Source organism: Panthera onca, chromosome E2, assembly GCF_046562875.1.
Source record: "Panthera onca isolate mPanOnc1 chromosome E2, mPanOnc1 haplotype 2, whole genome shotgun sequence".
Taxonomy (NCBI): Eukaryota; Metazoa; Chordata; class Mammalia; order Carnivora; family Felidae; genus Panthera; species Panthera onca.
The window spans coordinates 2,289,908-2,310,618 of record NC_138353.1 but is presented as its reverse complement, the minus strand read 5'-3'; the positions used below and the strand labels follow the sequence as shown (position 1 = coordinate 2,310,618).

The 20,711-nt window shown below is 42.6% G+C and overlaps 1 protein-coding gene, 1 long non-coding RNA gene and 1 pseudogene across 3 annotated transcripts; 1 reads left to right on the top strand and 2 right to left on the bottom strand.

Annotated features, from left to right (window-relative positions):
• Positions 1–807: 807 nt before the first annotated feature.
• Positions 808–5,101, bottom strand: LOC132691264 (uncharacterized). The gene is made up of 2 exons (XR_009615671.2): positions 4,841–5,101; positions 808–2,182 (listed from the first exon to the last, which is right to left on the bottom strand). It is a non-coding gene; the product is annotated as an uncharacterized LOC132691264 (long non-coding RNA).
• A 185-nt stretch (positions 5,102–5,286) lies between these two features.
• On the top strand, positions 5,287–18,724 carry ZNF582 (zinc finger protein 582). 2 transcript variants are annotated; one of them, XM_078438676.1, is made up of 5 exons: positions 5,287–5,389; positions 6,976–7,064; positions 8,299–8,425; positions 8,656–8,751; positions 15,433–18,724. In XM_078438676.1, exons 2-5 carry the CDS (start codon positions 7,056–7,058, stop codon positions 16,740–16,742), a joined length of 1,542 nt encoding a protein of 513 aa, XP_078294802.1. In that variant the 5' UTR covers positions 5,287–5,389; positions 6,976–7,055; the 3' UTR covers positions 16,743–18,724. The 2 variants fall into 2 exon arrangements, with proteins under 2 accessions (XP_078294802.1, XP_078294803.1); XM_078438677.1 differs by lacking the exon at positions 15,433–18,724 and adding an exon at positions 10,102–13,992.
• LOC132691289 (solute carrier family 25 member 36 pseudogene) lies at positions 13,739–14,535 on the bottom strand (annotated as a pseudogene).
• Positions 18,725–20,711: the final 1,987 nt, after the last annotated feature.

Sequence of the window (20,711 nt, the reverse complement as noted above, 5' to 3'; positions counted from 1 at the left end):
CGAGCCTTGCGTCAGGCTCCATGTTGAGTATACAGCTTGCTTAAGACACTCTCTCTCTCTCTCTCTCTCTCCCTCTGCCCCCTCCCCTGCTTGGGCTCTCTCTCTCTTTCTCTCTCTCTCTCTCACAAACAAACAAACTAAATAACAAACAATCAGCCATATGGAGAGGCCTACATGGAATGGAACAGGGCCTATTGTCAAAAGCCAGCGCCAATTTGCCAGCCATGTGAATGGAGCACCTGAAAGCAGAGATTCTGGCCCCATTTAAGCCTTCAAATGACATCTTGACTACACGCAGCTAAACTGCTCCTGAAACCCTGACTCACAGACACTGTGAGAGATGGTAAGTGCTGACCATTGTTTAAGCCATTAAGTTCTACGGTAATATGTTATGCAGCAGTAGGTATCTAATGCAAACATCAAAGAAATTAAAATTATGAGACCACATCAAAGAATAAAAAATAGATCCAAATGACCCAACACATCAGAGTACTATTAAAATTAAACAAAGAGATATGAAAGAGAAGTACTATGTATAGGGGAAAAAAATAGTCATTCTTTTATTTAAAAAATTTTTTTGTAAATGTTTATTTTTGAGACGGGGGGTGGGTGGGGCAGAGAAAGAGAGGAAGACACAGAATCTGAAGCAGGCTCCAGGCTCCGAGCTGTCAGCACAGAGCTGGATGTGGGGCTCGAACCCACAAACAGTGAGATCATGACCTGAGCCAAAGTCGGACGCTTAACCAGCTGAACCACCCAGGCGCCCCAGTCATTCTTTTAAAATAACCATGTAATATTTACAATCAATCATTTATAGATGAGGGAAACTTTAATAAATCTCCAAAGTACAAGTATTACAGATAGCATTGATTCATCACTCTCTATGGTATAACAAATTACAGGATATTTTTTAATATCCTCATAGAGTTCTACGGAAAAATAAAGATGAACATTCAGAATTTAGGGTAGGAAAACAACTTTTGAGCAAAAAAAAAAAGGTAGAGAGGATAAATGAAAAACATTGATTTGCCTCAGTACATCACAATATAAATTAGCTACACGATAAAAATATTTCCTAACTTAAGATTCTAGCCCAGACTCTGCCCCTAAAATGATCCTCCACGTTGCCACTTGTATGTCTAACAAACACGTCAAACTATTGCATTCGAAACCAAACACCCAATCTCACCCCCAAAGATGTGCTCCTCTCCGTGCGTGTTTTCCTCTCTCGGTTGGTGATGTTTGTTCTTCCAGTTACTTATCTCAGGATTCCCTGGAGTTATCCTTCACTACTCCCAGTCTCTTGCTACTCCACCCAGTAAATCTGTGAATCCCGTTAGCTCCACCTTTAACATATATACAGAATCCAATCCCTTCTCCCATGCCCCTCTAGTACCATTCTATTCCTAGATCAGGCCTGAGGTGCACATCCAGTGGGAGGGGTAGATGGTGGGCCTGGAGCCACAGTCACTTATAGGAAATGTAGTCCTGATCCCACAAGTCGGGACAAGTAGAGAAGGCGGCCCCCTTTGTCTGCCTGAGATCTAAGTCCAGTCAGGCCGCACCAGCTGGCCATTCTACCCGCCCGTACTTGGGGACCCGGGACTCCTTGCCTTCAGCGCATTAGGGCTTTGTGGCCCGGCTCAAATGTGTTCCCAGGTAGGTCATCTCTCTGCCTAATGCTCACAGCCACAGGAGGTCCAGCCAACCCACCCACTCTACAGGCCTGTCCAAAGGTCCTGATGTTAATTCTATTCTCTGTGGTCATTTCTTGGATATGTCTGGAATGGCCCAGTGACCTTCTTCTCTGCAAACCCTCACACCCTATCTCTTCCAGATCCCAGCCCAGACTCTCTGTCTTTGGTTCTGTTTCCATGAGGGCTTGTGACCTCTGCGGTATCATGAAGCAAATGTCTGTCTCCGAATATGCATTCTCCAAGGTTTCACCATATTGGCTCATCCAAAATTCAGAGGGCGGAGGTAGCATGGCCTCGCCCATAGGTACGTAGGTCTTGTTTGGTGGAAATACCAACTCCACTCCTCTTCCACACTCTGCCCCCATGAATTCCAGTCACTTCATTTCCCCAAAACTGTTGTTTGTGTCAACTTAGCAAATCAGTGCTCTGCCTTGGTTCCTCCTCTCTGCTCTGCGGTGTATAGTGTGTCTTCCAAGGGAAAGCCACTGCGATGATAGAATCTCACTTATTTCCCTTCTCTCAGGGATCCAAGACTTGCACTACTTGCTGTCCAACATCTGAAAAGACTTGTTTCCTACACATTATCTAGCTTCTTGTTTAGAATGCGATGGCAGGTGTAATGCAATTACACTATCATAGTTCAAAGCAGACAATCCTCCCTGCTTTTTGAGCATTTCCCTATGTTTTTTGGCACAAGAAGATATCCTATACTCATTGTGTACGTTCCCTGCCCCAGTCCTGAGATCAGATACTTCTCCAGGAAGCTTTGGTTTCTTTTTTCTGGAGAATGATATTTAGAAACCAAGGTCTGGGCATTAGGTTTATGCTCATTGCTACAGGGCATCATTGCTTCCAGGCCCATTCACCAAATAGAAAATACACAAACACATTTTTTTTTTCCAGAAGAAATAGTAAGACTTTAATGAAGAAGTTTAAGCTTTTTTATTTTAGAAGTTTTTGAGTTACAGAAAAACTGCAGATAGTTCAAAGTTCCCAAATGCCCTGTACCTACTGTTAACACTTTACTTTAGTATGATGCTTTTGTTAGTTATCGAGCCAACATTGATATATTATTATTAACTAATATCCATACTTTACTCATACATAGTTTTCTTAGTTTAAAAGAATACTTGAGAGAGAGAGAGAGACAGAGACAGAGAGACATTTGTGCGCGCATACCTGTGGGGGAGGAGCTGAGAGCGAGGGAGAGAGAGAATCCCAAGTAGGCTCCCGGATGTCAGCGCAGAGCCTCACTCGAGGCTTCATCTCATGAACCGTGAGATCACAACCTGAGCCAAAATCTAGAGTCAGACGCTCAATGCACTGAATCGCCCACGTGCCCCATACACCCACAGTTTTCATCATGAGTTTATACCAGTTGAACATCACAGTTTCTTTCTCACCTTCCATCATCTTCTAGATCTCTCTTGTCCCACAGTAAAACACTGGCTCCCATCAATACATTTATTCATTCATTTAATTCTATGGTACATATAAAATAGTTTCCAAATCACTACACCTATGTTACGACAAAAACAAATCTTCTAAATTGAGTTCAGAAATTGCTTGCAGTTTTTCATCTTTATATATTATCTGATATATATATACAAGGTTGTAAACATTCTCTGCCTGTCATTTGTCTTTAACCTTTGCTTATGGTGTATTTTGCCACACAAAAGTGCTTTAGTTTTACGTTCTCAAAGGTAGCAGTCTTAAGTCTGGATTTTTGTATCATTGCTAGAAAGTCTTTTCACATATCCAGGCTGCAGTGGAATTCAACTCTGTACGTTTCTGGTACTTGTATGAATTTAGACCTCTGAGCAATTTGTTCGAGTTTATTCTCTTGCATGATTTGAAGTATGAACCCAATTTTAGTTTTTTCTAAATGACTATCCAGTTATTCCCCAAGGTTATTTATTAAAAAGTCCATTTTTGGGGCGCGTGGGTGGCTCAGTCGGTTGAGTGTCTGACTTCAGCTCAGGTCATGATCTCACGGTTTGTGAGTTCAAGCCCTGTGTTGGGCTCTGTGCTGATAGCGCGGAGCCTGGAGCCTGCTTCGGATTCTGTTTCCCTCTCTCTCTCTCTCCCTCAAAAATAAAAATAAACATTAAAAAAATAAATTATGGAAACTTTTTAGAATGTTTTACTATCTGGCAGGTTTAGCACACCTTCTCGGCTTTTCTTTTTCAGAACATTCCTATTCCTAGGCATTCTTTTTTTTTTTTTTATTTGGACATTTTTATCAACTTATCTATTTCCAAGGGGAAAAACAGTATTGGCATTTTTATCGGGTTTAAGTTAAATTTCTAAGTTAACTTGGAGGCGCAGACGTCCTTGAGATGTGCAACAATGCAGACACGGGCAAATGTCAGATGAAATGATTCAAAAGAAGATGACAGATTACATGGTGTGAGGGAAACAAGACCAGTTGAAGAGACAGGAGCTCTGGACTCCAGGCCAGCTCAAGGACAACTGTACCGCGTGGGCAGAGTAAGGCTTCCTCACTCAGGGATCAGGCCTCACACCGCCCGACCAGCATCCAGGGCATGGGAAGCTCGACCACACTGGACCACGCCGTTTGGGGATGCGTAAGGTCTAGGAGCTTTTCAGACTTTTGCACACAGAGGTCCAACTGCCTGTGGTTCTGGGGGACTCGGCCTAGAGCTGTCCCCCACAAGCGGAAACTCCTTGTCATCTTGTTTAAAACATTTCTGCTGGGCATCCATCTGGCTCAGTGGGAAGAGCATGCGACGCTTGATGTTGGGGTCTTGTGCTCAAGCCTCCTGAGTTGGCTGTAGAGATTACAAATAAAAATAAAAAACAGGGGCACCTGGGTGGCTCAGTCCGTTGAGCCTCCGACTTCGGCTCAGGTCATGATGTCACGGTTCCTGGGTTCCAGTCCCACATCGGGCTCTGTGCTGACAGCTCGGAGCCTGGAGCCTGGAGCCTGCTTTGGATTCCGTGTCTCCCTCTCTCTCCGCCCCTCCCCCGCTCACACTCTGTGTGTGCCTCTCTCTCAAAAAAAAAGACATTAAAAACTTAAAAAAATAAAATAAACTTAAAAAACGTTTTTGCTTATTCCGCACTCTCCTTCATAACCTACATTTATTTCAACATATGTAATGACGTTTAAAGTTAGTTACCGGATAAACTCGGGAGTTTTTCTCCTTCCGAAACTTCTGGTAAAGTGTCCGCTCCGCGCGGAAACGATGATGTAACGAATGAGACACTTTGACGGTCACACACGAGCGTGTTCCCGGAGTGGCACGGTCCCAGTCAGACCCAACGACAGGTCCGAACCACACGACACACACCGCAACGGCCACGCAAGACGCGACGGCACACACACTAAGCACCTGATGCGCAAACCCGCCCGCAGCCACGCGGAGACTTGAGCACTCTTCCTCGAGTCCCGCAAGTCCCGCCACACACGCGGGCACACCGGAGCCACGCCCACCCCGAAACATCGCGAGATCCGGCTTTGAGGCCTGGCTGTGCCTCTGCTCCCAGAAACTACGTTTCCCAGAAGAGACTGCGGCGTTGGCCCACTCGCGAGGCAGCGTCCGCGGGGCGTTGTGCGCCTGCGCCATCTTCCGGCTTCAGGCGGCGGGTCCGCCGATACCGAGGAGGAAGCGCACCCGGGCCTGCGGGGAGCGCGGCCACGGTGGCACCTGGATTCGAAGAGGAGGCAGGTGAGGGGCTCTGGAGCTTGCCAGGCTCTCCGGGGTCCGTGCGGGAGCGGGCGCCACGGCCAGGCGGCTCTCGGGCCTGGGAAGAACCGGAACGTCTCGCCCCCGCGTCGGTCTGCGGCTTTCCGGGATCTGGACTACATTTCCCATCGGCCTCCGCGGCGCACCCCTACCCCCCCCCCCCCCCCCCCCCCCAGCGAGCGCCCCCTTTCCGCGTCCCGGCTCATAGCCCCCATCTGTGGACCACTTAGGTGGGTGTGAAGGGGACCTGACTTCCTGGAAATGCTGGTGGATGTTTTACAGTCATTCTTACTCGTGCCCCGCCCCCCCTTTTTTTTAAATTTGGGATGGAGTCTTGTTTGATAAGATTCTCAAAGAATTGCAAAACTTCAAAAGATTTAACACCACTAGTTTAGAAGCGGAGACTGAAATTTGAGAACATTTTAGATGATCTTGTAAAATGGTCCTTGTCCAACAGTGGGGAAACGGTTGGGTCAATCATGGGCCACTCTTGTAATAAAATATTACAAAGCTATTACAGATAATGCTAAAACAGTGGTCATAATTAAAAAAAAAAAAACTCCTATGACATGTTACCAATTGTTTCATGTACACATTACTTAGAATTAAATATTTGTAACATGCAAGGCATTGTTCTAAGTTCCTTTCGACAATAGTACTGGTTTAATGATGAACTCACAAAGTGGTTAAATGACATGATTCTTAATACTTGGATGTTTTTATTCCAGTTGTTTTTGTAAGCCCATGTGCCAGTAGGAGGGTGGGTTTGACCTCTTTTCCGGAATGTTCTCATGTTGTATAAAGAGATTGCTTGTGAATGTCTTCCCTTGTAAGTTAATGTTGCCCCCCCCCCATCAGTTTTGATAGTTATTTGGTGTTCCATCATACGGCTGGGCCAAAAGTGATTCAACAACTTGCCTACTTGTGGACTGCTAGGTACTAATTTTTGTTCTGTTTTTCAGTAAATACTGTGCACACAGCTTTGCTCGCTGCTGTGTCTCTGTACAGAGGCCTATGTATGTGATGGTAATGATTTGCCCACTGCACCCACACCCCTTTTATTGACTCAAGGCAAGGTCCACAAAGTGATGTCCACTAGGCCTTAGGTAGGGCTGTAAGGTTCTTGGTGAATTTGGAAGTTGGGTAAAGAGCCAGGGAGACCTCTGAAGGTGGGCATGAGAGAGTTAGATGGTCTGTTTCTGGGAAGGCTTCATTGTGGGCTGGGCTGATGCTGATGAGGTAGGCTGTGCTCCCTGGTCTGAGAACAGTCTTTCTTGTCCTTGGGACACCATGTGGCCTTAGTCACTGGACCAGGACTGAGCTCCCTGCCACAGATTTGCATCAGTAACAAGGTGGAATTCTCTGGATATTTAGGGGAAATCGGAGAGAAAGGGCCACTGGTTCCCTGTCACGTGGCAACAGCTTTCCTGGAGTTGGGTAAGGGCCACTGTGATCCAACTCCAATTCTTGTGGGGAGTGGGGCGTAAGAAGGCAGGGACTTGTAACCACGGCATTCTGGGAGCTGTAAGGCAAGCTTGGCCTCTCATGTTTGTTCTTTCCTCCCCCAGCTCTGCCATCTCAGGACTCTGCCCTTCCCCAAGAGAGGAACCAGGAGGAGGACCAGTCAGCCCATGACATTCTAAAAGTCATGTCCCTTGTGAGTCTTAAAGTTGTGTAAATATTTGCTTTCTTTATCTTAAAGCTTCCCACCTGGATTTTATCCAAGAATCTGGTTTTCAGAGGTTCCCATTTTAGGGACTAAAAAGACCAGGTAGCTAGTACCCTCTCCCACTGCCCCCTCTACTCTGACTACTGCCCACGGATTCGTTCTGTACAGCATTCCACATGTGATAGTGTGATATTGTGCCGGGAGGCTAGATAGAGCAGGGATCCATTTCCTTGTATAAAATGAGAACCAAGAGTGGATGAAATAGAGATGGATACTTGTGATAACTGACATGGAAAAGCATGGGAACTGGTCTTGGTTGGTTTCAATTTCAGGGTGAGGCACGATCTCCTGCTTTGGGAGGGATTGATGACTGGGTGTGTAACTTAGGCTTCGCCGGGAATCTGAGAGGTTAGACACCAGAAGTGAGGTCCACTTTAAGGTTGAACAGAGCATTTGAATGTGGATCATTCTTCAACAGCTTCTTCACCTTAAGACCAAGAGAAGTGCAGATGTGGGGGTTGTGAGATAACCAGCCCGATGGATGAATTTTTCGGAATCTAGGTAGTCTGAGCTTCGAAGAGCCTTCAGAGATCTGATCCAACCTCTGCCTCCAAAATAAGAGAACGGATGAGTCATTTTTTCACTTGGTAGAAAATTGTACAGCTAATGAAAATAATCTTAGTTTAAGAGTTTTCTCCTAAGGAAGAATGCTTTGATATGTTGACATCATGATGAACCTGTATCTTCAACTAATTCTCAATTTATACAAATATCCTATTTTCTAAGATAGAAACGTTTCTTCAGTAAAACATTTGGGGGTAAGTCTATCAGACATTGTTGGTTTGGTTTGTTGTTGCTGCATAGAAGTTGAAATTACAGGTCTTTAGTTGAGAATTTTTATATGCCAAGGACAGAGTGGGCAGCATGCTATTTTATAAAGTTTGTCACACTGGGGAAGACTCCACTTAGCTGGCTTTTAATTTTCCTCCCAGATCTGTGGCCAGAGCTTTGGTTTGTAGTAAAAAGAATGTTCAACAACATTTCAACACTGTTTTCCTCATGCCCACCCTCTCTTGTCACCTGCTCACATTGGAGGCCTCGTACCCCAGCCTCCTTTTCACCTGAGCACCCCATTCCTGCAGAGACTGCCTCTGTCTCCTCTCATCCCATCAAGAAACATTTCCTTGAAGTTTGCAGATAACAAACCTGCCTGTTGTTTCAGGAGTCAGACTTGTTCAGGGATGTGGCCGTAGTGTTCTCCCAAGAAGAATGGGAACGACTGGCACCTGCTCAGAGGGATTTGTACAGAGACGTGATGTTGGAGACGTACAGCAACCTGGTCTCACTGGGTAAGGGGACCTGGTGTATTAGTTTGGATGTTATCCGTTCCTTCCTTATCAATTTCCGGGTACCTTTTCAGTGGTCAAAAAACAGCTCCGTGGGCCGACACTGTATCTTCCCCAACCTGCAGGGGACTGTCAGGCCTCCTCTGGTCTCTCCTGCTCGATGACCAGATCCTGGATCTGAATTCTGGGGGCCCCACGCCATAACTGGGTGGCATGTTTTCTCTCCCATCCAGGTCTCGCCATCTCCAAACCTGATGTGATCTCCTTCCTGGAGCAAGGCAAGGAGCCCTGGATGGTGGAGAAAGCAGCAGCAGGAGGCCTGTGCCCAGGTGAGTGAAGCCTGCGTGGGAGGAAAGAAGCCGCTGCATATACCCATCTAGCGGGGGCGCGAGGAAGCAGGAGCTTGGAGTTGGAAAATTTTCCCTTCGAGGTGACCGACTCAGAGGCCAGGTCCGAGTTACCATCTGTTCTAGCCTGTCAGGTGGTTCCTTTCTTCCTGAGACATCTCTGTGTATCCGGGTCATCACTGCCTCTTGTCCTTGCCTACCTGGTTGAAGCGTCCTCAGCCTCCTTTGGTGAATCTTCTCGCTTTCTTTAAATGTTGGAGCACCTGGGGCTCAGACTTGGGTTTCTTCTTCCCTGTTTATTTTCATTCCTCAGAACCTTCTCCATTACTTTGCTTTATTATACATTTTTTTCCATTACTGTGCTTTAAATACCATTCATACCTATGTTGTCCATCGTGGAGCCCCATGTGGACATTGTAATTCAAATTCATTGCAGTTAAACACATTTAAAAAATCAGTATCTCAGTTACACTTGCCCCATTTCAAATATCCAATAGCCACTCTGGCTGGCTTGTGTCTACGGGACGCAGTGCAGATACAGAACATTTCCATCGTCTTCAACTTCTCCTTTAAACTCCACATACTTATCCAACTGCCTTCTCATCATGTCCACTTCAGTGTTCATGGGGCGCTATGAATTTAACTTTCCAGTGAGGAGTCCTTGATCCTAACAATCCGCTCTTCTCTCTTTCTTCCACACTTTAGCAATAGGGTACTCAATTCTTGTACTTGGTCAAGTAAGAAACTCTTGAAGCATTCTTGGATTTTCTCTCTCGCATACCTATCCAGACTGTCAGCAAATCCTGTTAGCTCTACCTTGAAATATGTCCAGAATTTAACCACTTCTCGCCAACACCACTGCTACCACTTCACCCACACCACCGTCATCTCTGGCTTAGACTATTGCAGTAGCCTCCTCCCCATCCCTCTGCTTGTATTTTTGTCCCCTGAAGTGTTTTGTTCACACAGCAGCTAGAGTGACTTCAGATGTGGAAGATTCGTCCACGTTGAAGTGGTAGTTGGCCTCGGGGAGTGAGTGAGGTCAAGTGTGGAGTGAGCATCAGGAGAGACGATGTGTGCAGCTGTATGTGTGAACATATTCACAGGTTCTGGGGATTAGGACATGGGGATCTTTGGGAGGCCGTTATTCTGCCAACTACACCCATAATGTCAGTTTTGCTTTTGTTTTGTCATTTTAGTTTGACAGCATATGTTTGATTGATGTGCTGAGTTTTATTTACTTCTTAGGTGTGTGGGTTTACATCATGTTTAAAGAAGACCTCCCCCTTTGACATTATAAAATGAGTCTCTTGTGATTTTTTTTTTTCCTAGTATATTTATGGTGCTCTTAATGATTCCTGTGGCGTTTATTCTTCGTGCAAGATGTGATTTCACGTTATTTCCCAGGTTGTTACCCAGTTATTCAAACAGCATTTGTTAACTGATTTTATCTTTTCACCACTAATTTCCCTAGCCACCTTTATCATCTGCTCTGTTACCTCTGGATCTATTTGTGGACTTTCGTTTCTGTCTCGTTAATCTCTTTGTCTAACTACGTGACCGATACCATATTGTTTTAATTACTGAAGGTTTTAAAAATCTGGTGGATAGTTCCTCCTCATTCTTATTTTTCAGAATTTTCCTGACTATACTCATTTGTTTTTCCATTTGAACTTTAGAATTAGAATATCTGGTTTAAAAAATAACCATGTAATTATTCTTACTGAGATCACAGTAAATTTCTAGATTAATTGAGGAGAAAACTGATTTTTTAAATCAATTTTATCTATCTAAGAACAATGATAGGCTTTTCCCTTCATTTATGTCCATTTCCTGGTTGTTGTAGAGTTTTATTTATATGGGTCTTGTCCATTTCTTATTATATTTATTCCTAGGTATTATGTATTTATTGCTGTTACTGGAAATGGGGGCCTTGCATCCCTATTACAGTTCAACTGGTTGTTTTATATAAGGCAAAAGCCATTCATGTCTTCAGATTAATTTTGTAATTAACCCAACATACTGGATTTTCTCATTATTTATAATAGCTTTCATGTAATACTCGCATTTTCCAAGTAGTCAATCATATCATCTGCAAATGGTGATAATGTTTTTGCATTTTTATACCACTTGGGTTTTCTTTTGCCTGACGAAGATGCTGATTACGTAGTACCCCCAGAACAATGTTAATGGGGGTAGTTTATGTCCTAATCTTGTTCTTAACCTTAATAGGAATATTGTAAGTGGCTTCTCATGAAGCATAATATTAGATTCAAGAATGAGATAGAGATATTTAATTAAAGAAGCATCCACCTTTTCATATTAAGTTTTCTTTTTTAATCTGTCAAGTCTGGATTATATGAATAGATTTCCTAGTTCTGAATACTGAATCTAAACATTCACCTGTTGCATTTCTTGAGTCAATTGTGGTAATTTATATTTTTTCTGGAAAGTGCTCTTTTTTAAAAAAATTTTTTAATGTTTGTTTTTGAGAGAGAGAGGGAGACACAGAATCCGAAGCAGGCTCCAGGCTCTGAGCAGTCAGCACAGAGCCCAACATGGGGCTTGAACTCACAAGCCGTGAGATCATGACCCGAGTCAGCATTGGACGCTCAGCCGACTGAGCCAACTCAGACACCCAATGCTCTTTTTTTTTTTAATTAATTAATTTATTTTGTGAGAGGGAGAGAGAGAGAGAAAGAGCAGGGGGAGGGCAGAGAGAGGAGAGACAGGGAATCCCAAGCAGGCTCTGTGTATTGTCAGCACAGAGTCTGATGTGGTGCTTGAACCCATGAACTGTGAGATCATGACCTGAGCCAAAATCAAGAGCTGGACGCTTAATCAACTGAGCCACCAAGGTGCCCCTTCTCTTTTTTTTTTTTTTTTTTTTTTTGCCCCTTCTCTTTTTAATTTAAAAAAAAAAAAATCATGGTAAGATATACATAACAAAATTCACCTTTTTAACCATTGTAAAGTGTGTAGTACATTGGCATTTGGTACGTTCACAGTGTTGTGCAATATCACGATTATCTAGTTCCCTCATATTTTTATCACCCTGTGGTCTTCCACCCTTCTCTGTTTTCTTTTTTATTTTTAATGTTTATTTTTGAGGGGGAGAGAGAGAGCGAGGTCATGCATGTGCACGCACGAGCAGGGGAGGGGCAGAAAGAGGGGGACAGAGGATCTGAAGCTGGCTCCGCATTGCCAGCAGGGAGCCAGATGTTGGTCTCAAGCTCACAAACCACAAGATCATGACCTGAGCTGAGATCAAGAGTCCAACACTTAATCGACTGAGCCATCCAGGCACCACTTTAATTTTTTTAGGAATCTCCATACTGTTTTCTATAGTGATCACACCATTTTACATTCCCACCAACAGGGCACAAGGATTCCAGTTTCTCCACATCCTCGTCAACACTTGTTATTTTCGTTTAGTTTTGTTTTGATAGTGGCCATCCTAATGGCTTTGAGGCAATATCTCATTATAGTTTTGATTTGTGTTTCTCTGATGATTAGTGATGTTGAACATGTTTTCAAATGCTTGCTCAATTGTATATCTTTGGGGAAATGTCTGTTCAAGTCCTTTGCCAGTTTTTTAATAGGATAGTTTTGTTGTTGAATTGGAAGAGTTCTTTATATATGCTGGATATTAACCCCTTATCAGATATGTGATTTGCAAATATTTTCTTCTGTCTGAAGGTTGCCTTTTACTTTTTTGATTGTTTCCTTTCATAGTGAAAGTTTTTAAGTTTGATGTAGTCCCATTTGTCTATTTTTGCTTTTGTCTATTTTTGTCTATTTTTGCCTGGGCTTTTAGTACTCTATCTAAGAAATCATTGCCAAATGCAATGTCATGAGGTTTTTCCCCTATGTGGGTATCCAATTTCATCAGAACCATTTGTTAAAGAGACTGTCTTTTTCTCATCATGAGGTCTTGGCACCCTTATCAAGGATCATTTAATCTTATGCATGGGGGTTTATTTCTGGCCTGTCTGTCCTGTTCCATTGGTTAAACTTTAAAATACTCTGCCAGGCTGCTCACGAAAACATGAAATTGATACAGAAGATCTCATATTATTGTTGCTATTTTGCAGTTCTTTTTAAGTTTATTTTTTTTATTTTGAGAGAGAGGTGAGTGCACAAGCAGGGGAGGGGCAGAGAGAGGGGGAGAGAGAATCCCAAGCAGGTTCTACACTGTCAGCATGGAGCCCGGTGTGGGGCTCTATCTCACAAACTGTGAGATCATGACTTGAGCCAAAATCAAAGAGTTGGACACATAATTGACTGAGCCACCCAAGGGCTGCATTTGCTTTTTGTTTTTTGGTTTTTTGAGAGAGTGCTTTTAATGGCGTGTCCTTAGAGGCAGCCAAAGTTCTTTCCACATTGCCCAAAAAGCAAGTAATGTGTCATTACTTTAATCCTAAAACCAAACTCACATTTGGGCATAGTTACATGTTCCCAAACTAGTCTTCTCTTTCTACCAAGCTGGCTTCAGTTTTCCATGTTCCACTGCAACCTTTTGATTGTCCTTTATAGGATGGCAGTCAGATGTTGCTAACTGTTGAGTAGGTCAGCCACCAGTTCATAGGTCGCCATCATAATGACGGTATTTGGAATCTGTCTCACTAGAGTTGTTAGACCACAGTGAAGAGACCCAAAACCTTTCTTCTGAACAACCACACATGGTGTCTGGAAAAAATATCTATACGTACTTGGTGCCCTCTTCACCTAGTCTTGTTCTTACAATTTTACATGAATGCTGTATGGTTATAGCACAAGTTTTTTTTTGTTGTGTTTTTTTTTGGTAATGTTTATTTATTTTTGAGAGAGAGAGGGAGACAGAGTCTGTAGCGGCTTCAGGATCTGAGCTGTCAGCACAGAGCCCGAAGCAAGGCTCGAACCCACGAACTGTGAGATCATGACCTGAGCTGATGTCAAGATGCTTAACCAACTGAGCGACCCAGGTGCCTCATAGCACAAGTTTTTGAGAGAACAGCAGCATCATTCCCACAAAATTTGGTATTTCTTTCACAGACTCTTCATCATCTTCCATTATCAAAGTAATCTTTTATTCTAGTAGTTTTTGCTTAATACTTCTACAAATAACCAAATGAATAAAGTTCTGTGAAATGCCACTACCCGAGGCTGACCTCCTCCTATAAAGTCTTCTTTGGGCATGTGTCTGCTACACTTTATGAGCACATTAAAAAGTACCCATTTGTTTTTCATAGTTCCTTGTATCAAGCTGTAACCAGTTCTTTCTTAGCCAAATGGGATTGGTTGCTGTGAGTATAGTAAAACAGGCCACTGCAGCTGAAGTCATGTGACGGGTAAAATGAGGATCTACTACATCATTCGACTTTTCCTCACAGTTTGAATCAGCAGCAAAGAATGTTGCTCTGGAAGAAGCCACCTCCATTCAATTGGGGCCTGATCCTCTAAACAAGGAACAAGACCTTCCTTTTTCCAGGGTCACATTTAGGCACTGTAAAGGTCCAGAAGAGACGGGTTTAGTAGACACTAGGTCTAAGCCGTGTGTTCAGCTGAACTTCAGAGGTAGAAAGCATCACAGCAGAAGACCATAGCTGTGTTACTATAACTTTCAGTGGACATGTGCAACCAGCCCCCCATCCTGCCACCTCCCCTGCCAGGCAGATGCATCATCGTGTCCCCTCCGGCCAGATGAAGATCCAGGCACCCCTCCCCATCGTTTTTTAAAATCCACTTTATTGAGGTATAATTTACATTCAGTACAATGGCATGCATTTGAAGTATACTGTTTGGTGAGTATGGACACATGTGTATACTTGTGTAACCGTCAGCACAGGCTAGAGAACATTTTCCTCACCCTGAAAAGCTCCCTTGTGCAATTTCCCTCACAATTGCTCATACACCCAACCCCAGGCAACCAGTGATTTCTTTGTCACTCTAGTTTATGTTTCTAAGGTTCCACAGAAACATCCTTTTCTTTTTTAATGTTTATTTTTGAGAGAGAGGGAAAGAGAGTGAGCAGGGGAGGGGCAGAGAGAGAGAGGGAGACACATATCTGAAGCAGGCTGCAGACACATATCTGAAGCAGGGCTCAAACCCATGAACCTCGAGATCGTGGCCTGAGCCAAAGTCGGACACTTAACCGACTGAGCCACCCAGGCACCCTGAAACATTCATCTTTTTTAAAAAACATGGTTCAGAGATCGGGTGCCTGGGTGGCTCAGTCAGTTAAGCGTCCGACTTTGGCTCAGGTCATGATCTCGCTGTTCATGAGTTCGAGCCCCACGTTGGGCTCTGTGCTGACAACTCAGAGCTGGAGTCTGCTTCAGATTCTGTTTCCTTCTCTCTCTGCCCCTCCCCCACTTGCTCTGTCTCTCTCTCTCTCAAAAATAAATAAACATTTAAAAAAAAAAAAAAAAAAAACATGGTTCAGAGGTGATTCTGATCCACACTAACATTTTAGAGCTATTCTTATAACCTCCTTCTGACTACTTCATCTCAATTTATGGTATTTCCTCTCTTTCTGTTTTGCATATCTGTTTTCTAATTGCCTAGCCACGTTCAAGAGCTTATAAGTATAATCATGAGTCTGGATTTTCTGGTTTTACTATAGAAGTTCCTTTTTCTGGAAAAGGGAAAAAAACACATGCTTTTTTTTTTCCTCCCCCCCAGAATTGGACTCCAGGTATGATACTAAGGTATCCTCTCCAAAGCAGCATATTTATGAGGTACAGTCACCACAGTGGGAGATAATGGAAAGCCTTGCAAGTTACGGTCTTGCGTGCTCGAGGTTCCAAGATGATTGGGAATGCAGACAACAGGGAAATTCAGATGGACATCTGAGTCCAGTGATAGTCAATGATGAAGAAACGTCTACTTTCAACCAACAAGCACCATCATTTCCTTTTTATCAGAAAATTCATACTGGACAAAAGCCCTATGGATATGATGACTGTAGAAAAGATTTCTGGCAGGAAGACTTCCTTATTAATCATCAAGGAATTCATACTAATGAGAAACCCTATAAATGTAAGGAATGTGGCAAGGCCTTTAAATATGGCTCACGATTAATACAACATGAGAATATTCACTCTGGCAAGAAACCCTATGAATGTAATGAATGTGGAAAGGCTTTCAATTCTGGTTCAAATTTTATACAACATCAGAGAGTTCATACTGGTGAGAAACCTTATGAATGTAAGGATTGTGCAAAGGCCTTCAGTCGAAGCTCACAGCTGATTGAACATCAACGAATTCATACTGGTGAGAAACCCTATCAATGTAAGGACTGTGGCAAGGCCTTCAATAGGATCTCACATCTTAAAGTACATTATAGAATCCATACTGGTGAAAAACCCTATGCATGCAGGGAATGTGGGAAGACCTTTAGTCATCGGTCTCAGTTGATTCAACATCAGACTGTTCATACAGGCAAGAAACTCTATGAATGTAAGGAATGCGGGAAGGCCTTTAATCAAGGCTCAACTCTTATTCGTCATCAGAGAATCCACACTGGTGAGAAACCCTATGAATGCAAGGCATGTGGGAAGGCCTTTAGGGTGAGCTCACAACTTAAGCAACATCAGAGAATTCACACTGGAGAGAAACCCTACCAATGTAGGGTATGCGGTAGGGCTTTCAAACGGGTCTCACATCTCACGGTACATTATAGAATTCATACGGGTGAGAAGCCATATGAATGTAAGAAATGTGGGAAGGCCTTCAGTCATTGCTCACAACTGATACAACATCAGGTAATTCATACTGAGGAAAAGCCCTGTGAATATAAGGAATGTGGGAGGACTATACACCATGATTCAGCGACGGCTCAACATCAGAGAATGCACAATAGAGAAACACAAGTGAATATACTAAATGTAGAAAAGCCTTCCATCAGCACTTACCCCTTACTAATCATCAGAGAATTTATGTTAGCAAGCAACCATATAAATGGAAGCAGTGGGGAGAGCCCATTAGCTTAGGCATCACAGCTTAGCCCTTATACTTTGGAGAAAGACTTGAAGAGCGTAATACGGATGAGAATGCCTTCATTCAAGCCATCCTTTATCCTGAATCATAAGATTTGTAATGAAGAACAAATTTATGGATATAAACTGTTTACTCCATGATTATCAAAAAAGCAAGGGAAGGTTGGAAAAAGTTTTGCCTCTAACACATTCTGGAATCACATTTTCTTTCTTTTCTGCCTTTTTTTTTTTTTTTTTTTTTCAAGAGAGAGCGAGTGGGAGAGGGGCAGAGGGATTAAGAGAGAGTGAATGAGAGAATCTTAAGCAGGCTCCATGCCCAATGCAGAGCCTCTTGCGGGGCTTGATCTCACAGCTGTGAGATCACGACCTGGGCTAAAATCAAGAGTCAGACACTTAACTAACTGAGCCCCCAGGTACTCCCAGAACCACATTTTCTAACCACACTGTAACAAATTTAACAATAGCCATTTTTTTTTTTTTTAACATCAGCCAAAAGTTTTCATTTGCTTGGAAATCAAAAAGAAAAGCCAAATTACTCTTGGGTTCCACTTCTTTTTTTTTTTTTTTAAGGTAGGCTCCACATAGAATGTGGGGCTCAAGCTCATGACCCTGAGATCGAGTCACATGCTCTACTGACTGAGCCAGCCAGGTGCCCCGTTACTCTTGGGTTAATAAGGAAATAATGATGCAAATGATTATGAATGGTAATGAAAAGAATGACAATTGAGAGATTTATATTCTAGGAGTTGGAGGATGTGGCTAAAGTTAGAAGAATTTTTATAGCCTTTAAATGCATGCAAAGTGTGAAAACCTGAACGATTATTCTCAAATATATTAAACATACTATTTGAGAAGCCAGAAAAGAGAATACAAAACACCCACGTGAAGAAAAAACAAATTAATAGAAAAAATAGAAAAAAAATGAAATTAGAAAGTGGTTATCTTAAAGTACTCTCAGTTTTATTTCTTCCTGGCCCAGGAATAAACTACACTTAGGATAATATTTCTCAATTCCCATGTTTTAGATTATCTTTCATAACTTCTGTGGAACAGAGGGGTCAGTTGCCTACATAGTGGCCATACCCAGTTCCCTTTCCTATTGGCAGCATCTGTGTCTTGGTCTTAGACTCTGAAGCTAACAGATGCAAACTTTTCAGCCTCTTTTGCAGCTCAGGGTGGCTCTTGTTCCAGGGTAAGGCCAGTATGTTCCAGGGGTCTGTAGAGGCTTCTGGGAAAGATTTTCCTTACTCAGAAGAGACCGGAACATTAGGAAGACTCCCTCTCTTTTCATCTGCTTTTAAACATTTTCCTATGAGGACATAATGCCTGGAGCTGTGGTAGCCATGTTGGAACCAAGAGGAGAGAACAGAGGAGCTCAGAGAAGCTGGCCCAGAGCCCTGATGACACTGAACTATCAGGCCAATTCTGGAACGTCTCTGAAGCCTTGTGTAAAAGAAACAACCATTCACTGCTGAACTTACTTTTGGGTATTTTGTAAACTTGCGGCCAAAAGCGTCCTAAATTACATAACTTCAAATTTTATTTTATTATGATGGGTAAACGTGGCTGAAAGTACTTTTTTTGAATTTGACATTTCTCTTTGTGGCTAATTCTAGGATTGATTTTTGTATATATTCTGTCACGTTGCAAAAGAATATATATATTCTACTTTTCTTAGGTACAAGATTCTGTGTAAGCCAGTGGATTATAATGATAAAACTCTCCATGTTCTTATATAATTTGTATACTGGATCAGAATTTTCTAAAATTGAATTTTTTAAACCAAGATCTTGAATTTCCAGAGAGTTTTACTTTTTAATTTATGTTGCTTGACCTATAAAAACATACAACTTAACCCCTATTTATGAATCCTACCTTTTATCATTATATAATATCCTAACCCTGCCAAGTGTAGTGGTTGACAAACCAGATCTGGCCCACTACCTGTTTTATAAATAAAGCTTTATTGGAACACAGCCATGCTCATTTATTTCCATATTATCTACTGTTTTTACACTACGACAGCAGAACTGAGTGGTTGCAACACAGACTATGGCCACAAAGCCTATATTGACTGACCCTTTAGAATAAAAGTTTGTCAACCCTGGCCTACTGTAATCCTTTTAGCATTTTATTTCCATACCATGTAATATTACTAATAATAATTTGTCTTTGTTTACCTGGTATATTTTCACCCATCCCATTATTTTCAACCCCTGTCATTTTAGTGATTTCTTATTTTAAAAATTGCTGATTTTTAAAAATTGGAAATATGAGGGAACCTGGGTGGCTCAGTGGGTTAAGTGTCTGATTCTTCATTTTGGCTTAGGACATGATCTCACAGTTTTGTGAGTTTGAGCCCTGCATGGGGCTCTGTACTGGCAGCCTGAAGCCTGCTTGGGATCCTCTCTCTCCCTCTCTGCCCCTCCCCCACTTGTGCTGTCTCTGTCTCTCTCAAAATAAATTAAAAACTTAAAAAAAGAAACTGAGTCTTTTTTCTGTAAAGGAATTCGTGTTGGGTGTAATTTCAACTTTATTCCTTTCATTTTAGTGTGTGTTCGATTTATTTTGGGCTTTCCTTTGCTCATGTTGGCTGATCATTCCTTTTGCTAAATTGGAACTTAACACTGTACTTAGGGTAGTGGTCATCTCCCCATTCTTAATTATTATTTGGGCAGAATGAGAGCAGTATTTTTTTATTTTTTTAATGTTTATTTATTTTTGAGAGAGACAGAGACAGAATGCGAGTGGGTTAGGGGCAGAGAGAGAGGGAGACACAAAAGCAGAAGCAGGCTCCAGGCTCTGAGCGGTCAGCACAAAGCCCGACACAGAGCTCGACCCCATGAACCATGAGATCATGACCTGAGCCAAAGTCGGAAGCTCAACCAACTGAGCCACCCTGTTTGGGTCCCAGGTGCCACAGAATGAGAGCAATGTTAACACTTCTCACCCATTGTTAATTTTCTCTGCCACTATCCTTCAAGAAGAGACCACTCTTGCTTTTTCTTTCCTGCAAGCCGATTTCACAATCCCTCCATTTCACTAACCTAATAAGAACCTAATCCAAAGCTTTTAGTTTTTCTCTTATTTATTTGATGCTCAACGTTACTTACTGCCAGACCCACTCATGATAACCATTTAAATTTAAAGATCCTCAGGGAGAGTAACATTCATTGCTGGCTGCTTCTTTTCATCTTTTTTGCTGTCTTGTAACAGTTTTATTTCAAATCCTGTTTTGTTAGGCTGTTTTATTGAGTATTTGTATTCTCTGAATGCTTGTATGTCCAAAACTTTCTTGGGCCCTCACAAATTATATTTTTGGCTTGTAGAACATTCTTGGGATTATAGGTTTTTTCTGAATAATATGATTTTCTTAGCTTACGTAGATATTTTTGTTTCTGGGGTGCCTGGGTGGTTCAGTCAGTTGAGCATCTGACTTTTGATTCCAGCTCAGGTCATGGGATTGAGCCCCAAATTGGGCTCTACTAAGCATGGAGCCTACTTAACAATTCTCTTTATCCCTGTGCCCTTCTACCCCACTCAAGTTCTCTCTCTCTCTCTCTCAAAGAGTTGTTTCCTTTTGCTGCTATAACAAATTATCAAAAACTTACTGGTTTAAAACAACACATTTATTATCAGGAGGTCAGAAGTCTGAAATAGGTTAGGTCATTAGATCTCTTGGGCCAAAATCAAGGTATTTTTAAATTTTTAAAAAATGTTTATTTTTGACAGAGAACATGAGTGGGGGAGGGGCAGAGAGAGAGGGACACACGGAATCCGAAGCAGGCTCCAGGCTCCGAGTTGTCAGCACAGAGCCTGACGCGGGGCGTGAACTCACAGACCGTGAGATCATGACCTGAGCCGAAATCAGACGCGCAACCAACTGAGCCACCCAGGTGCCCCCAAAATTAAGGTATTGATGGGATGTGTTCTCTTCCAGAGGCTCTGTGGGAAAAACCATTT

What these genes read in the sequence shown, in the direction of transcription:
- ZNF582 (XM_078438676.1), top strand. An exon ending in CAGCAACCTGGTCTCACTGG is followed by an intron (nt 8,426 to 8,655) that starts GTAAGGGGACCT and finishes TCTCCCATCCAG; the next exon opens with GTCTCGCCATCTCCAAACCT. An exon ending in AGCAGGAGGCCTGTGCCCAG is followed by an intron (nt 8,752 to 15,432) that starts GTGAGTGAAGCC and finishes CCTCCCCCCCAG; the next exon opens with AATTGGACTCCAGGTATGAT.